The sequence below is a fragment of the Choristoneura fumiferana genome, chromosome 24 (genome assembly GCF_025370935.1).
Source record: "Choristoneura fumiferana chromosome 24, NRCan_CFum_1, whole genome shotgun sequence".
NCBI classification, from domain to species: Eukaryota; Metazoa; Arthropoda; class Insecta; order Lepidoptera; family Tortricidae; genus Choristoneura; species Choristoneura fumiferana.
Genome location: NC_133495.1, coordinates 6449544 through 6471189, shown reverse-complemented (window position 1 = coordinate 6471189; position 21646 = coordinate 6449544). Strand labels below are relative to the sequence as shown.

General features: G+C 39.3%; 3 protein-coding genes across 6 annotated transcripts; 1 reads left to right on the top strand and 2 right to left on the bottom strand.

The window, feature by feature from the left end:
• Positions 1–32: 32 nt before the first annotated feature.
• Pex10 (peroxisomal biogenesis factor 10) lies at positions 33–1057 on the bottom strand. The gene has a single exon (XM_074106687.1). The coding sequence runs from the start codon at positions 937–939 to the stop codon at positions 127–129; it is 813 nt and encodes a 270-aa protein (XP_073962788.1). The 5' UTR covers positions 940–1057; the 3' UTR covers positions 33–126.
• A 2548-nt stretch (positions 1058–3605) lies between these two features.
• On the bottom strand, positions 3606–8890 carry MrgBP (MRG/MORF4L binding protein). 4 transcript variants are annotated; one of them, XM_074106682.1, is made up of 5 exons: positions 8415–8890; positions 8236–8328; positions 4881–4997; positions 4322–4429; positions 3606–3942 (listed from the first exon to the last, which is right to left on the bottom strand). In XM_074106682.1, the coding sequence occupies exons 1-5, from the start codon at positions 8764–8766 to the stop codon at positions 3836–3838; spliced, it is 777 nt and encodes a 258-aa protein (XP_073962783.1). In that variant the 5' UTR covers positions 8767–8890; the 3' UTR covers positions 3606–3835. The 4 variants fall into 4 exon arrangements, with proteins under 4 accessions (XP_073962783.1, XP_073962784.1, XP_073962785.1 ...); XM_074106683.1 differs by having other exon boundaries at positions 4881–4985; XM_074106684.1 differs by lacking the exon at positions 8236–8328.
• Positions 8891–9119: 229 nt separating this feature from the next.
• On the top strand, positions 9120–21610 carry NiPp1 (nuclear inhibitor of protein phosphatase 1). Its single transcript, XM_074106309.1, has 9 exons — positions 9120–9263; positions 9471–9685; positions 10376–10484; positions 11802–11904; positions 13407–13490; positions 14345–14555; positions 15446–15548; positions 17205–17296; positions 18554–21610. The coding sequence occupies exons 1-9, from the start codon at positions 9235–9237 to the stop codon at positions 18649–18651; spliced, it is 1044 nt and encodes a 347-aa protein (XP_073962410.1). The 5' UTR covers positions 9120–9234; the 3' UTR covers positions 18652–21610.
• Positions 21611–21646: the final 36 nt, after the last annotated feature.

The following is a 21646-nucleotide window of genomic DNA, read 5'->3' as shown; positions in this document are numbered from 1 at the left end:
ATTGTTATTTGATGTAAAATAAATGCTTTACCAAATTTTTCCATTTTATTTACAATAACAACAAATATTTACATATACCAACAACCCTTGTTTAACCTCAACATGAAAAAATACAACACAGCTTTTCTATGGACAATAGTTCATCAATGGAACAACAGTATTTTTCGTGAAAGGTGTCCGACATAATGCACAAGTCTCCAGAGCTCCGTATGAGCATTGCATACAGAAAATATGACCGCATGGCAACGCACATGGCTGCACAATCTCTTCCAAACATGCTACGCAAGATTTGTTGCTTTCAACTTCATTAGGGAAGTCCCTCATTTGATCAATGTGTCTTTTAGCTTGGTGTACACTCTGGCCACAAGAAACAAAGGCATGTAGCAATGTAACAATGCCTAATAGTCGTAAATGAGCATAATAAGCGGCAGCGGCAGGTCTCACTTGGACATAATCTATGCCTGCTGCTGTCTTTCCTAGTTGAATAGGACCTCCGTTTATATAGCACAAGGCACGATGTATATTTTCAATCTGAGGCACCATATTTGTAAGTGCTTTCAAAAGTACCAAAAACGAATTTTGTACTGCAGGTCTTAGCGATGAATTTTGTTCCACGGCATTTTCTGCGTAGCGGAATAACCTTCTTGTTAAATTTTCACCGAATGCAGATAGGGCGATGCTCAAAAGTCGATTACAGAATGATGGAAGTTTATTGTAAGTTTCGTCTACTTGAACTATGCCGGAGTATTCTTCACCGAGCGTCTGCAGGTCTCTTAAAGTTGTGAAGGATTTGTAGAGCAGTGAAGATATTGGAACAGCTTTGGAGGCCCGATTTGAAGGCATAAGCCTAGCCAGAGAGCCCGCCAGTTGTTTTTGGTAGAGATCGTCCTTTTGCCATGCTCGGAGCACCTCCGCTGGCTGCGCCGTGGGCAATGCCATTTTAAAATTACTTTTAGTTGAAATAAAGCTTTAAACTACGTCAATAGTCATGAATAAAAAAAAAACAAAAAGTCCGTGCTTTTCTTTTGGTTTTGACATGACATATTATTATTTTGTGACATTGACATTTCACAGTCGCCTCTTTCTTTATTAGAAAGACAAAGGAGTATTCATTCATACAGACAACCTAGTGTTAAAATAACATTTGACTTATCGACTCAATATTTATCAAGGGGGATTTATACTACTCGATCTTAAACCTATTTAACTATATTTCGAGGAGTCGCGCTGTCATCGTTCATCCACCATTACTTCTCATATTTCGTTTTCTAGAATTTTTTTACCGTACAACGGCAAAAACTACTAGACACTGGCAAAATTGTCCTCCGATGGACAGAGCCATATTTTTTTAAAGAAACAACAACAACTATATTTCAAGTGAGTAAGACCCTACGGACACAACATACCCATGGTCCCCACCATTTAGTTAGAGGGGCCACAGACTACTAAGAGATACTAACGCATGAGGGAGCTTGGGCAGTCTGCCATAAGCTCCCCAGTATGTTTCACCACACTATTGAACGATAAGAATGATTCAAGTATCGCGTACCCTATATCACTTTTTATTCTAGAAATAGTTTAGTAAGTGTTGACACAATGACTATTTGAGACATAACATATTGGGACAACCACGGAAGAACTAAGGACGCTGAAGGTGTATTTTAGACATTGTAGTCTGTAGCAAAATAGAATAAAACAGTACCTATTTTTGTTACTCAATATTTTTTTATTTTATAATACAGGAAACATTGTTTATGTTGTATAACTTATTTACATTTTAAAATTTAGAAACAGCACTGCTTGTGTACGTATTTCTTTAATAAGAGCCTTTGCACATCGCATTTCTTAAATGCGCCCTCGACGCGCGTTGGCAGGACGTTTTTTTCTTTCTATACTTAGAGCATCCAAACAACTCGCGTGCGTATCGCTTTAGTCTCCCCAAACCTATCGACGCGGAATCGGCTTTAGCGGATCAAAAAACTCTTGTCCACGCAATAATGATTAAAGCGAAAAAGACGTCGATCGGATCGGCCGACGGGAAACGACGTCTACCGACGGGAAGACGTCTTTTTCGCTCTTATTGCGTGGACATTAAGCGTTTTTTTGGTCGGCTTAAGCCGATTCTGCGTCAATAGACGTGGGGAGACCATTAGTATCGATATAAGTCAACGCACGTAAAAAGAGCTCTGGGTGGCTAGTGGAGAGGATACGTTTGCGCATCTGTCAACTAACAAGCCAATGGTGTGACGGCCGTACGCACACGCTCCTATGCCCCCTCCCGCGTCCCGCCAATTTGGACCGTATTTCGCTCACTCACTGCGCAGGTATGTCGCCAGCTCTTTTTACGTGCGTTGATTTGTACAAACTCGAGACAACGGCGCGATTGCAAAACACTGTGTAGAAAGGCCCTTATGTAATTAATTGAGTAGTAAAGTGGATGTTATATATCTAACCATGCTTAGAAAATGCAATCCAATCCTATATTACATATTGAATTTTAGTATCGGATAACATTCTGATTTGTGCAGACTTTAAAATTCATTAATGTAATAATTTCAGATGCAAAATTTCAACTGCAATGAAACATGAAATTAGGAATGGAACTAACTGTTCCTTCATAATATACTTAAGCACAGATATAGCTTACACTAGATTACGCAAATGTATCTACTTCGCGTGTCCAAACCCCGACTAAACGTCGAGTTTGGCCCCATACAAAGACTGACCGCTAACTGACTAATCATGACTAGTGACTAACTCGTGCCCCACGGCGCGGGCGGGCGGCGCATTTGGATCGATTTTGCGCGGACATCGGGGAATTCACATCGCTAATTGGCTCTTGAGACGTCACAGTAGATATAAAAAAGTGATACGGTTGGTTTTCATACAGATTGAAGTGTTTGCGTTATCTAGTGTAATCTGTATCTGTGCATGGCAGTCTAATAATGTCCGAGTACGCACCTAGAGGTGGTAGAAGTCTTCTTTTTAATAGCACTCGAAATGAAGGTGGAGGGTCAAAAAGAATAGAGAAAGCGAAAACCTAGTGTCTGAGCTCAATATTATTGGAGAAACCAAAGCGTCCCGATTCCGGTGGCTAGGACACGTGTAAAGATTGGGAAAGGATTGAGCTGTGAAGAGAGCATACTTGGAATGACCAACAGGATGTATACCGGATGGTTGTCCCAGGTACCACTGGAGGGACGAGGTCCAAAGATCCAAAATCTCGGGGTCAAAGGCTGGTAAGATCGTAAAGGATGGCGTAGTCAAAATGATAACTGCCAAGACAGGCCTTTTCCAAAATTAGAAATTCCAACTTCATATCGTGCCATCCCGCTCACGCTAATAGTATTTAATAAGAGTAAGTGGGACAGTATGATACGAATTTCTAAGCGTTTGAGTTCCAATAACACCCCAGACTCCTTAGTCTGTTTCACCAACGTTTGTTAATTCTCCACGGTATCACATTATATCTGTCATAAGATTATATTGTAAAACTTTTTTTAGATAAAAAAACAAATGCAATTAACAGATAACAAGATAATAAGACGTACAAAGGCGAACTTAACCCTTAAAGGGATCTCTTCCAGAATATTCCAGACAGAATCAGGTACTTGTCCGAAAGCGGTTGCCTCACGAGGCTACGCGCTAAAGCTTTTCGATGGAATAATGTCACTAGAACATTGTCTGTGAATGTCATTATCAACTTTCGGCGAATATTTAACTCGTGGTATTAGTATATGACGTTGTGAAAGAGCACATGCGCCGCGCTTCTTGGGCCCCTCGGGGGGCGCTGCGTGCGTCAGAAGTACTGGCGGTAGGTGTGCCTGTGTGCGTGTCACGTGCGCCGGCGCTTGGCGGGGGTGGTCGCCGGCGGGGTCGACGTGTTCGCGCGCCGGCGCCCGCGGCGACCGGCCTCCTCGTCTATGAGGGGAGAGTCCCAGCCTGGAGAGAAACAAGTTTTTATAAAAAAATGCAGTTGTCTTCTTTTATATAATGTATAGTAAATCGAACTTTACAGGAGAAGCTAATAACAGGAAAAAAAATATAGTTGTTATTTCTATTGTAATTTTTCATAATCATAACCCAATCCTAACAACTCTAACGGCTCCAATTTGACGCAAACTTTATGGTTAAAAAGATACGTGCGCTTATAATTCAGACAGCTATATCTGTGGAACAACAATGACTGATCTTACTACTTATAATTCGTACTTGAGTAAATCTGTAAATCTTACCCTAAATCCAGGGAAAGATTGACAGATTTAACTGATTTTTCTGTTGCTGTTTTACATTTAATTTTATCTGATGTCAGCTTACTTACCTGACACTTTAGTCTTCGGAACCCTTTCCTTCTGTGACGTAGATTTCCTGCCGCTAGAGCTGTCGCGAGGTCCCGACGCGTTTGAATCCCGAGAGTCGCGTCGACGATCTACAACAAGAATAATATAGGATTCAAATATGATAAGTTTGTTTTAAGTTTACACTGCTATTTTTTATCTTTACCTACTCAGGCTGGATCAGTATAGACTCCGAAGTGCGAAACTCGAACTTCATATGTTGCCGTCCCGCTGACGCTTATGTCATTTCATACGCGAGTGAAAGGGACAATGCGATACGAACTTCAATTTTCGAGTTTCGTAGTAGCCCCTCAGATTGGGCCGGAAGAGCCCTAGTGGCTCCTTACAATCTCAGGGCTTGAGACGAGGTGTTGCAAGAGCGGGGACCTAGCTTACGAGGGTCCACTATCCTACCTACCGCCTGGGTTGCGGTAAGTCTCGCCAGAGGGCCTACTCCGAAGTTCGAACAATACTGCCTCTGGTGGATACAGTTGGCGTTCTAAAGGGGTACCCTTGTTCATTATAATGGTCTGTATTCCTCACCATAATCCTTGTCGGACTTCACGCTAGGAGTGTCCGTGGACGCGTGCGAGCTGCCGCTCTCCTTGCGGGACTTTGCCCCCGGCGCCCCCGCGCTGTCCTTGCGACCTGGCGGCACAACTAATCTGGTGTTACTACAAGTAAGTCTACAACAACCTCACTTTTAGGATGCTGATAGAAGGGCGGTTTCAGACTAGCGTTTTCTTCTGTGCGTTGGCGTATGCGCTTCGTCCGACGCATGTTTCTATCTGCACCTGACCATAAATTGGAGTTGGATGGCGTGTGCAAGCGTGGCGTGGCGTCGGGTTTTAAATAGCATATCCGCACCTTTAATCGAAAGCGCGTGGACTCGCTCATATCTGCGTGTTCAACGCTCGAAGAACACTAAACCGCACCTGTACGCGCTTCCAAATAGGAGCTCATACGCATGAATGAAACGCTAGTCTGAAATCGCCCTTAAATTCAAAATATAGGTCGTTTAACACTGGTACTTTAAAAAATAGTATGAACCATTATGTTGAGTGAGTGACAGGAAATTTATGGTTAATGCGATGAAATAGTTCTTAGGTCGCATTGCGTAATTAAATACGTAATGTGATTGCCCATTATGACTTAAGACATTAAGGGGATGTTTCACCACCCATTGATTAATTTTAACTCACGGATAAATGTAATGCCGTCTCCGTCTATTCGAACAAAACAAACAGAGACGGCATCACATTTATCTGTCAAATAAATTTAATTAATGGATGGTGAAACTTGAATACCTATTGAATATTATGTTTAGTCGCATATCATCGTGAGAGTGATGATGGCTAATTATAAGAGCGCCTGTGATTGTATGGGTAATTTTGTCTAGAAGAAAACCGCGTTTTAGGGAGGTCGTTTCATTTTGACGAATGGCAGAACTATCTCAAAGGCAATCTTCGCTTAGCCCAGGTATTCCGTATAATAAAACAATACACTTACAGACATGCAGCAAAAATGACTCAGGATTGTTTGTCTCTGTATGTATATCAAAACTTGTTTGTAAACTATACTCAGCGGCACAAAATTTGACCTACTCTCCATAAAAAATCACATATTACTGAGTACATTTGAGAGCTAGATTTTTTGCCGCTCAGTATTATATTGAATGCCTTCACCTAATTTGAGAAGTTTACCACGGCATGCCTATTTATTTTTCACCCAAAACCATTTCATGCATGCATTCACCTTATTCTTGCCATTTCTCGCATCTCGTCACATAAATCTTAAATTGAATTAAAAAAAAAAAAAAATTCATTTTAAAGTTACATACACAAAATACAAAATATAAATGTCAGAATGTGTAAGTATCTTATTATTATAAATATATAAACATGGTATTTCAAGTACATATATGAATAAGTATACCAAAATACAGGATCCCATTATAGTAGTATCATAGCAGCAGTAATATCATAATATGATTATTTTTTATACAAACTAAAACATGGTCCTTGCCAAAACTAAAAATAAAATTTTGTCAAAAAAATTATCTAGTTAATCACTGACCATGTAGAACAGATGCACTGAACAGAAGCAGGGACTAAACACATGCAGAGAAATAACTATTAATTTTCATTGCATTAATTGCGGCTAATTTGTGAAACTTGTAGGAGGTGACTGATATATTTTAACAGGCATACCCATAAACAAGGATATGTATATGGTACTTGCACATAAGTAATTATTTGAACTTGTTATAGGAAATAAATACACATTAATTTAGAAAAATTATGTTGCTGAGCCCAAAATGCATCAAATTAGTTATTTTTAGTTTAAGGCATAAGGGTTTTTTTTCGAGGCTTAAGTGCACCTATGTCAACTACATTTGATGAATAAATCAACACAGCCTAATGCATTAAACCCTTAAATTTATCTTGCATTACGCCATAATAATGCTCTGAAAAAATTGAAACAACCTATCATTCAACCAGCTGCTTTTGATTACTGTAATTAATAGATGCCACCTCAGAAAAGGATATACTTTACATTCTCATGTTAGCCTTATATTAATAAACAAACTACACACCATAAGGGGCGGCCACATACACTCGGAATTCCGATTCAGAATTCCGTAAATACATCACACACATATTATTATGTTTATTTCAACTTGGAATAATTCCGAACGCACATGCCACTATAGGGAATTCCGAATTAGAGAAAACTTCAGATGGGAAACTACTGTTTGTATGTAGTAGGTCCATAGATTTGTGTGGATTTAGTGTGTTCGAAATCCCAAATCGGAAATCCCGAAACGGAATCCCGAATGTATGTGGCTACCCTAAGACACCCCATGATACTGTAAACCCTGCCTCATCAGTACTAACAAAAACAAATGAATACAATGACTGAAATGATTTAAAAAATCTGCTGTCACATTAGAGAATAAGGCTTTCATATTCATATAGGCAATTTGTTCATCAACCACCTCTTTCTAAAGTAGAGATTGGAGCTGTACTATACACCATACAGTTGAAGAAACTGAATTCTAAATAAACCTGTTGTGCAATCAATGACTTTATTTTTGTAATTTTGGATCAGCACAGTTCATCAGTATTAATATCTGCCACTGTTGTATATGCAAAAATATCTGACACATCCTACCGGCTCTAGAAATAGAGTTGTATCAGATATTTATGAATGCTTTGTTGAGTCAGATATTGATGCAGGTGACTGTACTCTAAATTAAAAGGTGATTGAAACTAGTAATACAAATAGGCAAATCACAAATAGCTATGTGCCACTATGGTCTGTGATGCGTTCTCACTGGCGTAGCTACCGGAGGGCTAGACGGGGCAGTACCCCGGGGCTCCCCAGCTCAGGGGGCCTCTCGAACTGACTTATATACTATAAATGGCAAATCTGGAGTATGTCAAATTTGAAACACAATGAATATGGGACAAACTATTTTATATAATTTAGTAGAAGTGTCCATATAACTCTATTCCCATCGGGTTTCCCAATATTTACAAAATAGAACAACAACACAGACAGAATTTACGAAAGATGTAAGCGATCTTTGCTTCGACTTTATTACGAAAATATCTGATGCCACGCCACTGGTAGGGGCCCTAGTTTATTTTTTGCCCCAGGGCCTTTGGTTACCTAGCTATGCCACTGCACATTCTACAAGTTAAGGTGGAATCTTTTCACATACACAGTAATCCAGTTTCCTCAATTGTGGCAATGAGGTGTTGCCAGTACCAACACACTTGCATAATAACTGGGACAAACAAATTGTAGATAGAGTATTGCACACTTTTTTAGCTACATTCTTTCATATGACAGCAGAAATGCCATGACCAATGTAAAATAAATTAAATGCTACCTTTTGGAGTACTGTCTTTAGAGGCAGTGCCTCGAGAACTGCTTCTTGGAGTGGAGGGCTTAGGCGAGGAGCTTCGGACTTCAAGATGGGATGCTAAATCAATTGAAATCAAGCGGTTTAAATTTAGAAAAAAATTGCTTTGCAGTTAATTATTTAAATATTAAGATGTAAGTTATTACCTTCACTGTCATCAGGCAAGATACCATCTCTGCATTTCTGTTTGATTAGGGCTCCAAATTCGTTCTCGGGCAAGCTGAAAGCCACCTCGTGATTTGGAAAAGGTATAGGTTCTGTATCATCCAGCATAGACACGTCATACAGGGACTCCAAATGTTTCCAAATATCCTGCGTAGAAATCTCCTTGGTTATAGAATTGGTCAGTTTTTCCCAAATACAAGCCATTTGGAAGTGTTTGTTGATGCCAACCGGCTTGTGGTTTGCCATTGCATAGAACAATTGAATTTCCATATCGACGTCCCATTCGACTGCGTCCGCCGGTTTAAGTTCGGCTTCTTCTTCGCTAGACACCATTTTCTGTCACAAAAGCTACGATGCTATTTCGTAAATAATACAAGTCAATACAAAAACAAACAAGGTATACTGACTAGCGTACGGCGCTCGTCGCGCACCATTTGCGCACCATTTTTAAGGTACGTCAATCATATTTTATACAAATTTGACATTGACAGTGACTAATATTGATTTTCATTCGTTCGTTTGCTCACTAATGTTTGTCTATGGTTATTTAAGCAGTTTATAGACGATTTTGTCAAAAGAAACAAAATCGATTTCAATTCATAATCGATTATCGGCAAAAAACCGAAAAGTGAATGGCACATCTCTAGGTAAACTGCAAGTACTTCATGCTTCATTCAACTGTCAAATCGGCGGCATACCTATCGGCAAATGTTGATGGTTATTACATGATAATTAGCGTATTATTATGTTATTTTCTGTGTTATTTGATGCCTTCAATTAAGTTAATAGTGTTATAACATTATGGCGAATCACTACGAGGTGCCCAGCTGGTATGTACCCGATTATCTTGCGCTCATAACCGCCAATGAATAAAATTTAATAACATGCATCATTGGTCCTATCGAACTACTTTTTCGTCTTCTAAACCAAATGTGTTTAGCAACATAAAACTATATTTATCGCCCATAGTAGAAAATAGCACGATCATCATCCATATTTTAAGAGTTGCGTTAACCTTTGACTTCTTTTATTTACAGGGCTGGTAAACCTCCTACTGGTTTGCATTTGGACGTATTGAAAGGTGATAAACTGATCCAGAAGCTTATGCTAGATGAAAAGAAATGTTATCTATTTGGTCGGAACCCTCAGATGAATGACTTTTGTATTGACCATGCCAGTTGCTCCAGAGTTCATGCTGCGTTTGTATACCATAAAGACTTGAACAGAGCATTCTTGGTTGATCTAGGGAGCAGTAAGTATCGATTTTATAACTTAGTGTCTCTTGCCTCTAGTCTTAAATGAACCTTAAAATTCGGAAAGTGTTCTAGAGCATTCTTAGTTGATCTAGGGAGCAGTAAGTATCGATTTTATAACTTAGTGTCTCTTGCCTCTAGTCTTAAATGAACCTTAAAATTCGGAAAGTGTTCTAGAGCATTCTTAGTTGATCTAGGGAGCAGTAAGTATCGATTTTATAACTTAGTGTCTCTTGCCTCTAGTCTTAAGTGAACCTTAAAATTCGGAAAGTGTTCTAGAGCATTCTTGGTTGATCTAGGGAGCAGTAAGTATCGATTTTATAACTAAGTGTCTCTTGCCTCTAGTCTTAAATGAACCTTAAAATTCCGAAAGTGTTCTTTCACTTGCTAAAATGGCCCCAAATTAAAATGGCCCCAAATAGATGAGACAACCCAACAAGCTTCTATGAGTATGTGTTAGTAACTTAGTAGTAGAACATTATTTTTTTTTGCCTTCAACAAGTCGTGCCATTACCTCATGAGGGTACTTCCCATTGGTAGCAATTTAGTAGTGATACCATTATTACCAGAGTATGTAAAAAATCCTCCGTGTCCTTGTGTCTCAAGCTGAGGGTTTTTGCTGAATAATCTTCACCACTGTAAAAAAAAACTGTGCTAATTTTCTCAATTTATAATTATTTCAATTCCAGCTCATGGCACATACATCGGTCAGATGCGTTTGGAGGCCCACAAACCGACGCAGCTACCCATCGATTCAAATTTCCATTTTGGAGCATCCACAAGAAACTATATTATAAGGTATGAGCTATTTATTGTAACTTTCTTAAACTGTAGCTCCAAAAGTGTAATCTGTGTTCATCCTTACTAATGTCGTAAATGCGGAAATGGCTCTGTTTGTCTCTGTTACTTCTTCACACTTAAACTGCTGAAGTAATTAAGATGAATTTTGGTATGGAGATAGTTTGGGACTGTGGAAAGACCATGAAATATTTTTTATCCTCAAAAATTGCTTAGCTCCTGCAGAAGTGTATAATAAATAAAATATGATCATGTACTTTTTTATAATTCTTTTACTATTCTTTTGTGCCTTATCACTAATTAATTAATTTAATTTTATGACCTCAATATGAAATAGCGTGGAAATAACAGATAATTGTCATACTTGTCTTATCCTGGTATGCCCTTATCTATAACATATTATATTACAATAACAATTTCCGTTGGCATATTGGCTGTTAGCCTGCCCTTTTTCAAGTTTGGCAAACTCTAGCCTAGCTGTTGTTGTATACAAAGTAACCTCTGATTCAAACTGTTCAACATAACCTAATTCTTATAGGATGACTTGTGTGTCTGCCAGTCCAATCCGTCTGTCACAGCCAATTTGCTTTGAAACTTGTTTTGCTCCTTTTTTGCTCAGACGGATTGAGTTGAAAATTGGTACACATATGTTGCCACATAATTTTTGATTATAGTACTTGAGGAGAGCAACAATTTAATTTTACCTCCTCTTTGTTGTTGGTCTTTATTTGGAAAATATTGTCTATTTTCTTGTTCAAAACTTTTTCTTTAATTCTATGGTATTGACAAATAATTGTCATTTGTTGATAGCAGATTTGAAATGTTTACTTTCAAAGTTTTGTCATTTTATTTATTTTAGAATTTTAAGAAATTTTCATTGGATTTGGTCATAATGTTACTATGTGTTAGATATTTGAAATAATTTCTTTGGGCGTTATATTTTAAGAATGGATATAGACGAAGAAGCGGAGAAGGCTGCTAGAGCTAATACGTATTTATTGTTCCTTTTCACTTTGCATTTTGTGTCAAGTCATGGTCAGAGCAGTATATTTTAATACCAAGTCCTTAAGTGTCAAAACATGAGGACCAGATGACCCAGTGATGTGAACCTTAATGCTTTAGGTTCCGGGTTTGATCCAAGGTCAGGGCAGATATTTGTATAAAAAAATATGAATGTTTGTTCTCGAATCTTGGGTGTTTAATATGTATTTAAGTATATCTATCCATGGTCGAGTAACTACCCATAACACAAGCTTTGCTTACTTTCGACCAGGTCAGTTGGTGTCAAGTGACATTTATTTATTTATTGTTATACAGGGAGCGGCCGACCGGGAACGCGCGAGGCATAATGGAGGACTTACCGAGTACAGAGACAGAGGGCGCCCTCCTCGGCCTCCCGGAGACACAGACAGAATTAGACGTGAGTTCAATTCTTTTTTTTTTACAAGATTTTATTTGACTAGCAACATTCATATAGTTTTTGTGAGCCAATTCTGTCCCACTGCTGAGCAAAGGCCCCCCCCTCGATACTTCCACTGCTTTCTGTCCACTGCATACAAGGGCCAGTCCTGATGTTCATGCGTATTTTATAATTTTCATGATTCGCAAAGGGGCGTCCATTAACTGGGTAGTTTCTTGGCTAAAAAAATATTATTTTATTTACCTCCTGTTTCACCATCCATTGATTAAATTTATTTAACGAATAAATATAATGCCGTCTCTGTTTGTTTGGTTCGAATCGACGGAGACGGCATCACGTTTATCCGTTAAATAAAATTAATCAATGAGTGGTGAAACAGCCCCTTAGTCCATCAGTTACAATCTAAGTTAGATTAGGTATCAGAAAATATTGGCCGTGACGTCGTGCCGTGCGATACTTTATGCCGCCTCCACATGCTTGGTGTTTGCCACAAATACCAAACACTGACCACAATCACCCAGCACAAACACGGCATCCCCAGGCTTGGCGAACATGCTAGTATATGTCGGATTGGCAAACATGGCGGACGACGAGCTTGTTGTGGCAGCGATTACTTTCGGGTTGACCTATTTTTATTTAAAAAGAAAGCGATATTAAATTAAACAAAAAAGAAGGGAACCAAGACGTTGGTGGATGATCAAAATTCACAGAAATCGTACAAGGAAAAAAAACATACATTTTCTATATTTAAAGACTAAGACTGAAATAGAATAATATTTTTTTTACTCAGGAAACTAGCAATACTACAATGTGTTTGTGGGTAGCTTCTGCAAATAACTTTATTGTTTAATGTAACGTATGTGAAGGTAGTTTGCTCTTTAATTGAAGTAACTTCATACCCTAAGCTCTATGTTAAAAGGCCGTATCGTAATAACAAAAAAAAACCATCAAATCGCGTCGGTTTTCTGACAAGTGCCATATCACATTTATTTGACATTTGTGTATGGAATTCAATTCAATCCATGCGATGATTCCGCCGATGTCGAGGTACTTGTGTAATGGAACTGATTTATTTAAATTAGCCAATCGCAAGCAAGAATGTAACGTCAAACGCACGTCTTAACAATGGCGCCGTCCAGTGTATGGAGGGTAGATGTTACGGACAACTCGAGTTGCAAAAGTGTCTACATAGATGTATTGCGTAATGGTTCTCCATCATAGTTATTTTATCGGAAGAATCGTACTCTCTCAATTAGCTTTAGTACCCATCGTACAACCGTTTTGACATTTGACACTAAATAATAAAGTTCCATAATAATGGATAAGAAAATGTCACTCATTTAATACACTAATTGATTGACGCTTCGGGTGCCGTCGTATTTAGTAAATAGCAGTTCCAAATCCCTCCACAGTGGAGCTAGAGTAGCAAAGCAGTGACGCAGGAGGTCAATCTATTTGATGCATTAAAGAAAATATTGAAAATTTCGATGTATTTTTTTCAGAATTTAACGGAATTCAACACAGCACACAACCGGCGGATCTCAATGTTGGGAATATCAACGGATGATGGCAGCGACGTCATGAAGGTGAGGAGTCAATTCTGGTCTGAGGGCCTACGCTAGCCGACACGGTTTGCACACGCCAGCTAGCATAGGCCCTAAGTGTTCCATAGTTTGATGCTATGAAACCGCATTACTAGCTGTCGCCCATCGTTCTCTCTCGCTTATATCGAATACGAGTATCTGTTTACTACTTCATTCTGTCAGCTATCACTGTTATTTTTGCTTTTGCTTAATCATCAACATCATAACAGCCGTAGGACACCGGCTATTGGACATAGGCCTCCCCCATTGTAGCCGGGCGTCTGCCGGGCACTCTTAACACCACTTGCCTTGTTGTTAAAGCGACCGCTAGCGGGAACTAGCCTGGGTAAATTGTGCTCTTTCATCTTCATGAAGGTGGCAGGGGGGTTTCCAATACTAGCCACGCTTGCCAAGCAGGTTGGTTAGCACAGTATAGTATGTAAAGGTTGCCAAGAAGATGCTGCTGCCCATCTTCTGGTATCATCACTCAGCTGGTTTCTAACGGGGGCCCTCGGGAAGAGAGGGACAACATAACTCCGGTGCTCCACGGCTAACTGTGCTTCTGCTCCAATCCCACTAATATTATAAATGCCAAAATTTTGTAACTCCGTTTGTTTGTTTGTGTGTTGATCACGTCTAAAAACCATTGAACCGATCGTGATGAGATTGCATATTTTCCGTGGAATAGCGGTAAACGAATTGTACTGAAAAATCTTATTGGTTTGTAATCTTGCATTCTCTTTCTTCTCGCGCCGTCAAACTGCCACCCCACGCTCTAGGGATGTACGTCACTTTTAGTGCCGTGCCATTCTACGGTACAGTTGACGCTTTCATAACAGTATGTAATTTGTTTCCAGCCCCCTACGGGCACGAAGCGCTCGGCCTCCATGCCGGCCGGCGTGCCTAAGAAGCAGCGCCGCAACGTCTCCTTCAACGAAGAGGTGGACATTATCAACCCAGAAGACATCGACCCCACCATCGGGAGGTTCCGGAATCTGGTCAAGAGCACGATCGTGCCCAACGCCAACAATCCGCCGAGGAAACTCAAGCTGCAGAGCGCTGATGAGAGTGAGTGTTTAATTATACATTTGTCTATTACTAGCTTTTGCCCGCGGCTTCGCCCGCGTGGAATTCGGTTATCGCGCGCTGTTCCCTCTGGAACTGTGCATTTTTAAGGGATAAAAAGTAGCCTATGTCACTCTCTGGCCCATAAACTATTTCTATGCCAAAAATCACGTCGATCCGTCGCTCCGTTTCGACGTGAAAGACTGACAAACACACAAACATACCAACACACAAACTTTCGCATTTATAATATAAGTATGGATGCTGTTCTGGAAGATGACATGGTTTTTTAAAAATTTCTTTCTTTATTATTGCCCGCGACGAAATTACGTCGCACCAATATTTTGATTATTTATGCGCAGCTTTATCTAAGAAAACTTTGACGCTTCATTAACACATTCGGCCCCAGTGACATAACCATTCCCTTTCTAGTTTGAGTTGCCGGGGCCGAACCTGTTAAGACATTTAGACGCTTGCTTGAAATACATTTTCTGGCCACTACGTTCTGTGCAAAGATCGGCTACGTCAGCCATGTAAGGGCTAAACATCCCAACCCATAAATGCTTTAGCGATACGCAGACTCAAGTCACTGTAGCTAAAAACATCATCATCAGCTTATAGCAGTTCTCGGCTACACGCATCCAGCTTCTACTAGCAGCCTTTCGCAGATCGTCACTCCACCTGGCCGGAGGGCGCCCTACACTACATCTGCCAAGACGCGGTCTCTACTCAAGAACTCCAGAGGTTGTCGGTTCGTCGAGAGATATGACCAGCCCATTGCCACTTCAACTTGCTGATTCTCTGAGCTATTTCGATGAGCCGAAAACGGCTAGGTATAATTATTATTAAATGACTACAACGGCTTTAACTTGTGAATATTATTTGTTTTCCAGATCACCACCAGCACTCGCTGCGACTCCAGGAGTTGTCCCGCGGCGCGGCGTTGTACTCAGACCTACCGGCGCCTAGCTCTCATCTTAGTCTCATCGGGGCCAGGTACAGTCACTCGTACTTACAACCTTAACGGGAGAGGGCGGACGAAGTGTCTCCGTTTCAGCTTACGTGTGTGCGTGCGTGCGTGTGCCTGTGTGTATTCTAGTGATGTAACGAATGAAATTTTTTGAACATTCGCGAATGCGAATATTCAGTTTTTCGTTCTGGTGCCAATTGTCAATGGCAGTCTCGTTCTTAGAACGAAGTGCGTTCCGTTTGTATTTTGATCCGAGAATTACCGAGTTTATAAGAACGCATCGCAAAGTAAATAAATAAATAATACCAAACAATTAAGTGAAGACTGTTAACGTGATTACGAGTTCAAGTTATTTTTTCTTGTATAAAAACATTTTATTAACCTACTATTACCTATCTAATAATTGTAGTTTTTTCTGATATTCATATTCGCAAAACATTCGCAGAAATTTTGCGAATGCGAATGCGAATATTCGTTACATCACTAGTGTGTTCGTTATCCATTCACATAAGATGCTGGGCGGATTTGGATGAAATTTAGTATATAGCCTATATCTCGAGAGAGTAACGTACCTACAGACTACTTTTTATAATTGGGTAGTTTCCTGAAAAAAAAAATACTAGCTGTTGCCCGCGAATCCATCTGTGTAGACTTACGTTGCTTATCGCTATCCCGCGGGAACTTTGCATTTTTCCGGGTTAAATAGTGGCCTATGTCCTTCCTCGGGTCTCCAACTATCTCTGTACTGAATTTCCTCGAAATGTTCAGCGGGTGAAGCTTTAAAAGGTAACCGACAGACATAGTTACTTTCACATTTATAATGTTACGACGGTGGGTTAGGTGCTAATCTTTGATCATGCTTTTCGACCCCTTGGAGGCGTTTTCAGTAGGCTGGAATACCGTTTCAGGCCGTTTCAGAGGATGCTCTATCACATATTAGTTTATCAAAATTTCACCCAAGTTACCGTTCGTTGTTTTCAGGCGCCTGAAACATGTTTTCAGTCCGTTTCAGGCCACCCTCTATCCGATGACGCCATAACCTGAAAACCCGTTTTCAGGCGTTTTCAGGACCCCTTATGGGCCTCTGAAGTACATTTCAGTATATGGCGAAATTTTCCATAGGAGTGAAAGAGATAGCACGATTAGAAAGAGACAGCTATACTGAGAACATTCGAGAAGGTGTGTGACAAGGATAGCCTATATGTGTGAGAGAAACAGACTGATGATCCTGTTTCCGGAATATTCTAGTAACTGTGTGAGAGAGATAGCACATGAAAGAGACAGACCCTCTACTCGTTTCTGGAACATTCGAGATGTAGGTATGACGTCCTAGCTGGACTGTTCTCGAACTTTGTGGACCGATTCACCGGGGGTATATAAGCCGGGTGAGGTTGCGGCGGAGGACAGTTTCGAATGCGATACCGAGCGATAAACATCGAAGAGAATCAAAGCGACTTGTAAGTGAGTTTTAGAGTGCGAAATTACTGTGAACTGTTTTTAAGTGTTTTGTGTGAAAATAAATCCTACTCTTATTCATCGGTGTTAAAAGTGCTTTTCAATCACGAACCCACCCCACGAACGTAACAATAATATTAAGTAGGGGTTTAGTCCGGCCGATTATCAGATGGACAAGTATTTGTTTCTTCTGTCAATCAATTTGAATTGATTGGTTGTTCTTGCAGGCTGGGCCTGACGCTGCCTAATCCGGCGCCGGACGTGGAGCTAGAAGGACCGGAGCCCCACATCAATATACACCCGCCGCTGCCGCATTCTGGTACGTTTCTGGGTAGGAATCAACGAAAGCAAAATGTACGTTATATCGGGTGATATAACGTACATATAAGAAGCCGTGGTGGCCTAGTGGTTTGACCTATCGCCTCTCAAGCAGAAGGTCGTGGGTTCAAACCCCGGCTTGCACCTCTGAGTTTTTCGAAATTCACGTGCGGAATTACATTTGAAAGTTACCACGAGCTTTGCGGTGAAGGAAAACATCGTGAGGAAACCTGCACAAACCTGCGAAGCAATTCAATGGTGCGTGCGAAGTTCCCAATCCGCACTGGGCCCGCGTGGGAACTATGGCCCAAGCCCTCTTGTTCTGAGAGGAGGCCTGTGCCCAGCAGTGGGACGTATATAGGCTGGGATGAACGTACATATTGCACTCGTAACTGACATCACACAAGGGGTTTAGCCTTTCGACATCTGAAGACGTGTACAGATGTAGTGACTTGTGGTATCGTATTTTGTCGGAAACGTTTGTATTTGTCTTGTTCCGACAAAACACGATGGAAAATCACTACATCTGTAGCCGGTGAGTCCGCCACAGTCTGGGTTCCTTCCTAGTCGTCCATAGTGGATGTGTTCCACCCCATCCTATAAACACCTCATATAAAAAACCTAAAACAAGCATGTCATGCTTTGCCTTTGCCTTTGTACTTAGCACTTTATTTCTTGTAACCTTTTTGTATTTCCTTTTGGTACAATAAAGAGTATAAACAAACAAACATGAGACCGAGATGACGGTACAATTTGAATTCGGTGCAAATCAAAGTAAAAGTACGTAAAAAAGTAAAATCAAAGTAAAAGTACGTAGTTAAGTTATAGCTGCGTGGGAGTTTTAGCCGTACATTGCGCCCTGAGGCCATAAAACTGAGGAGTCTAGTTTATAATTGAATAATTTAACGTAATAGAAAGCCGGAAAATAAAACGAATGACGTAAAAATCATCAATATTTGTTGAAAAATAAGCAAAAGATATGAGCGATTGAAGTTTGCATGCCATCTCTTTATAGAAAATGAAATTTAGAATGTACTTTACATGACCGTCGTAGCATTTGATGTCAAATTATATGACTGACCTCTCTGTCTAATTGATAATCTTCGTGTTTTTTTTAATATATTTTAAAAATCTTTTATAACTCATTTGTTAAAAAATGAAAATGTATTAGAAAAAATAAAAAAATGCTTGCACATTCTCTATTAACGATTTTTGGAGTTCCATCTAGTGCATTAAAATATTTTATTTTTCTTAACAGCTGCAGAAGAATCTGGTCCGTCCAACGAGCCGAAGAGGAAGAAGTATGCCAAAGAAGCATGGCCGGGACGCAAGCCGGGGCTCATACCGGGAGTCTGAACCCTGTGGCACGCGCGCAACGGCTAGAATCGCTTGGACCGGTCAGGTTGAGATTGCTCGTTCATTAACTGTAATATTTTCCAAATTAATTGAAATAGAAATCTGAGAAGCGCGAGTTTGGGTCGAACACGAAGGGTTCTGTAACACCGTGCTACCATTATGCAGATCGAGCGCAAACCGGAGAAAAAAATAGGTTTTCTTTTGTATGGGGTCTTCTAATAATTACCTTTAATTTTTCTATTTTCTTTTTGTTAATTATTGTTTTAGTGGACACAGTAGTAATACATACTCTGAAAACTTCAAGTTTCCACTGTTTATTCAAAAGATACAGACCGACAGAAGTACATACGGATAGACGGATGAGCCAAAGCAAAGTGATTCCGTTTTGACAAAATGTGCTATTTAAGATTTTCTAAGACCTTTTTTAATATATACTAATAAAATAAAATAACGAGGTAAATTTTGTTTGTATCTAGATTATTTTTGGAACTAGTGAACCGAGTCCTAACAAGTTTGCCACTGATGGAAAACAAGACTATCCCACGACAATGTCATGTCTGTTTTTATCCCGCAAAAGTACAAAGTTCCCGCAGGACGCAGAGTTGCGGGCAACAACCAGTGTAAATGTATAAAAAAAGTCCTGATTGACTGATCAACGCCCCTTCCTAATCCATAAACCTAGAAAAAAATATCCTTTTATAGTGTACACAAAGCATAATGGACGGTGTTTACAAAATTCCCTCGCGAGACTAAGCTATTTAAAAAAAAGAATCGTTTTTTTGTGAATGAGCTTTCTGAGGTTTACAATTATCAATAAAAAGTTTATCTTCAAAACAATAGAACACGTAATTACGGTGTAATTACATAGCATTTTTATATATATTAACGTGAAATTGCACTGACGAGCAAAATAACGGGTCACTTTACATCATAAGATGTATGAAAACTGTATCATAAGCTTTGCTCGTCATTGTATAAGTTTATTGGTATACAGTCATGTTGGAATACACGGAGAGATGTGGGTCTAGCTGGGTCTTGTAAACAACTATCCCTATAATTCCCAGTTAAATGCTAGAGTGTTACAGCTCCCGCCTCCTATACCACAAATGTTATAAGTACTACAATACGGTATTTGACAACTCCTGATTTTGCCATATCTTAATATTATTATGAAAATATATATACACAAATAGTGTTTAGCGAAGAGAAAATTGAAATCGGTTGAAAATTGGATTTATAGTGAATTTTTGAAAAATCTATATACCTGTCTCTTTCTCAAACGCTTTTCTCTATGCAGCAAGTATGGCGGTACTGGCGTGTGACGTCACATGCCACTATGTCTTTCTCTGTCTAATCTTGAATTTCAAACCTTTATAACTTTGTTATTTGTAAAGGTAGCTTAAAATATGATTTTCTATTCGATAACAGGCATTGTGTAGTTTAAATTTATAAAACATACAAATTAGTCAAATACCGTATTCCATACCATTGTTAAGTTTCTCGTACAAAAAAGTGACTGTAACTTTTGTGATATTTTCGGCAGATGTTCATTAAAATTGTTTTCTATTTTGTCTGTGATTGCTGTATCAACACCAGTGATCATAAAATGACGTATGACAATTATGACAGCCCTAGAACTTCAATGAATTCTGCTAGCATTTTCGAACCCTTTTTATCAAAACACAAGCTTGAAAAATTGAACTGAAAAACAAAGTGACGTTACATTATTATCATTTTAATTAGGGTAAATATTTTGACACTTAAACGCTCAAAATAACAGATAAGTAATCTTCCATACTGAGAGGCCAATGTTGTTTACAATTTGTATTCAGATTGGTTTTTTGGAATCTTTTTGTATTCAAATCAAATTCCAAAAAACAATCTTAATTTGATTGCTTAATAACGATATCTCTTGTCCGGGTGAGCGGTTAGTTCCAATGGAATGCCGAAAGTTTCTCGATGAGGGCTACGGTATAGATGTCGCTAGCGTCACTGCTTAAGTGGCTAAATAAGAAACAAACAAGCTGGGATATGTGGTGCATAGGGGAAATTCGTGTCTGTACCGTTGACCAGCAGTGGTGTAGCGGTATAGCACGCGGTACGGAATACCGAGGACCTGGGTTCGATTCCCAGTGCTGGTCTTATTTTTCTGGTTTTTCTGTGCATCTATATTTCAGTTTGTATTTTCAATTTTTATTCAGTCAATTACATTTTAACATGGAACTATTGAAAGCTGTCATCGCAGTACAGACTACCCAAAGCTACATATTGAAATAAAAGGGCCGTGAAAGTAGTAACAGAGCAACATCAGTTTTATCTACTCTAGCTCGGCTTGGTAACAATGAGTTAGAAGATGTAAGGTGTAATTGATTAGGAATATTTAAGGAAATGGTTGGTTGGTTAGACACTAACCCTGTATAGGTTTTTCATTGAAATTTTTGATTCGAGCAATGTATGTATGGTACACTTGTCAATCACTATTATTAATACTGAAAAACATTTAAAGGGGATCACTTGTTCAATAAAATTAATCCAACCACCGGTTGAAATATTTCGGATTAGGCGCCTTGTACAGTCAAGTGTAAAGATCCCACTCAAATATATATCTTACCACGCCCTTATTAAGTCGGAATAGGGGTCTGTGGTACATATTTTTCAAGGGTAAGATAAGTCCATATTTTTGCACTTGACATATTGAAGAAATTTGCCTCGTCGAACTAAGTAGTAGGTAAAGAGAAACTGAAAAAAATTAAGTTGCACTCGAATTATGTGTACTGGATTACTAATATACCTAATTTTGTTTAAAGTCGTGTAGTTTCTCTACAACACATCTTTGACTTATTTGAAGTATCTCGTAAGAGAATGAATGAATTTTATTGTTTGTAAAAATGATTCGAGTCAATAATAGTTTAAGAGCTGTGAAATATTATTTGTATAAATAAACTTATGAAGTATTTTACCTTTTGTTTTTATCCTTATTAAACCCCGACGGAAA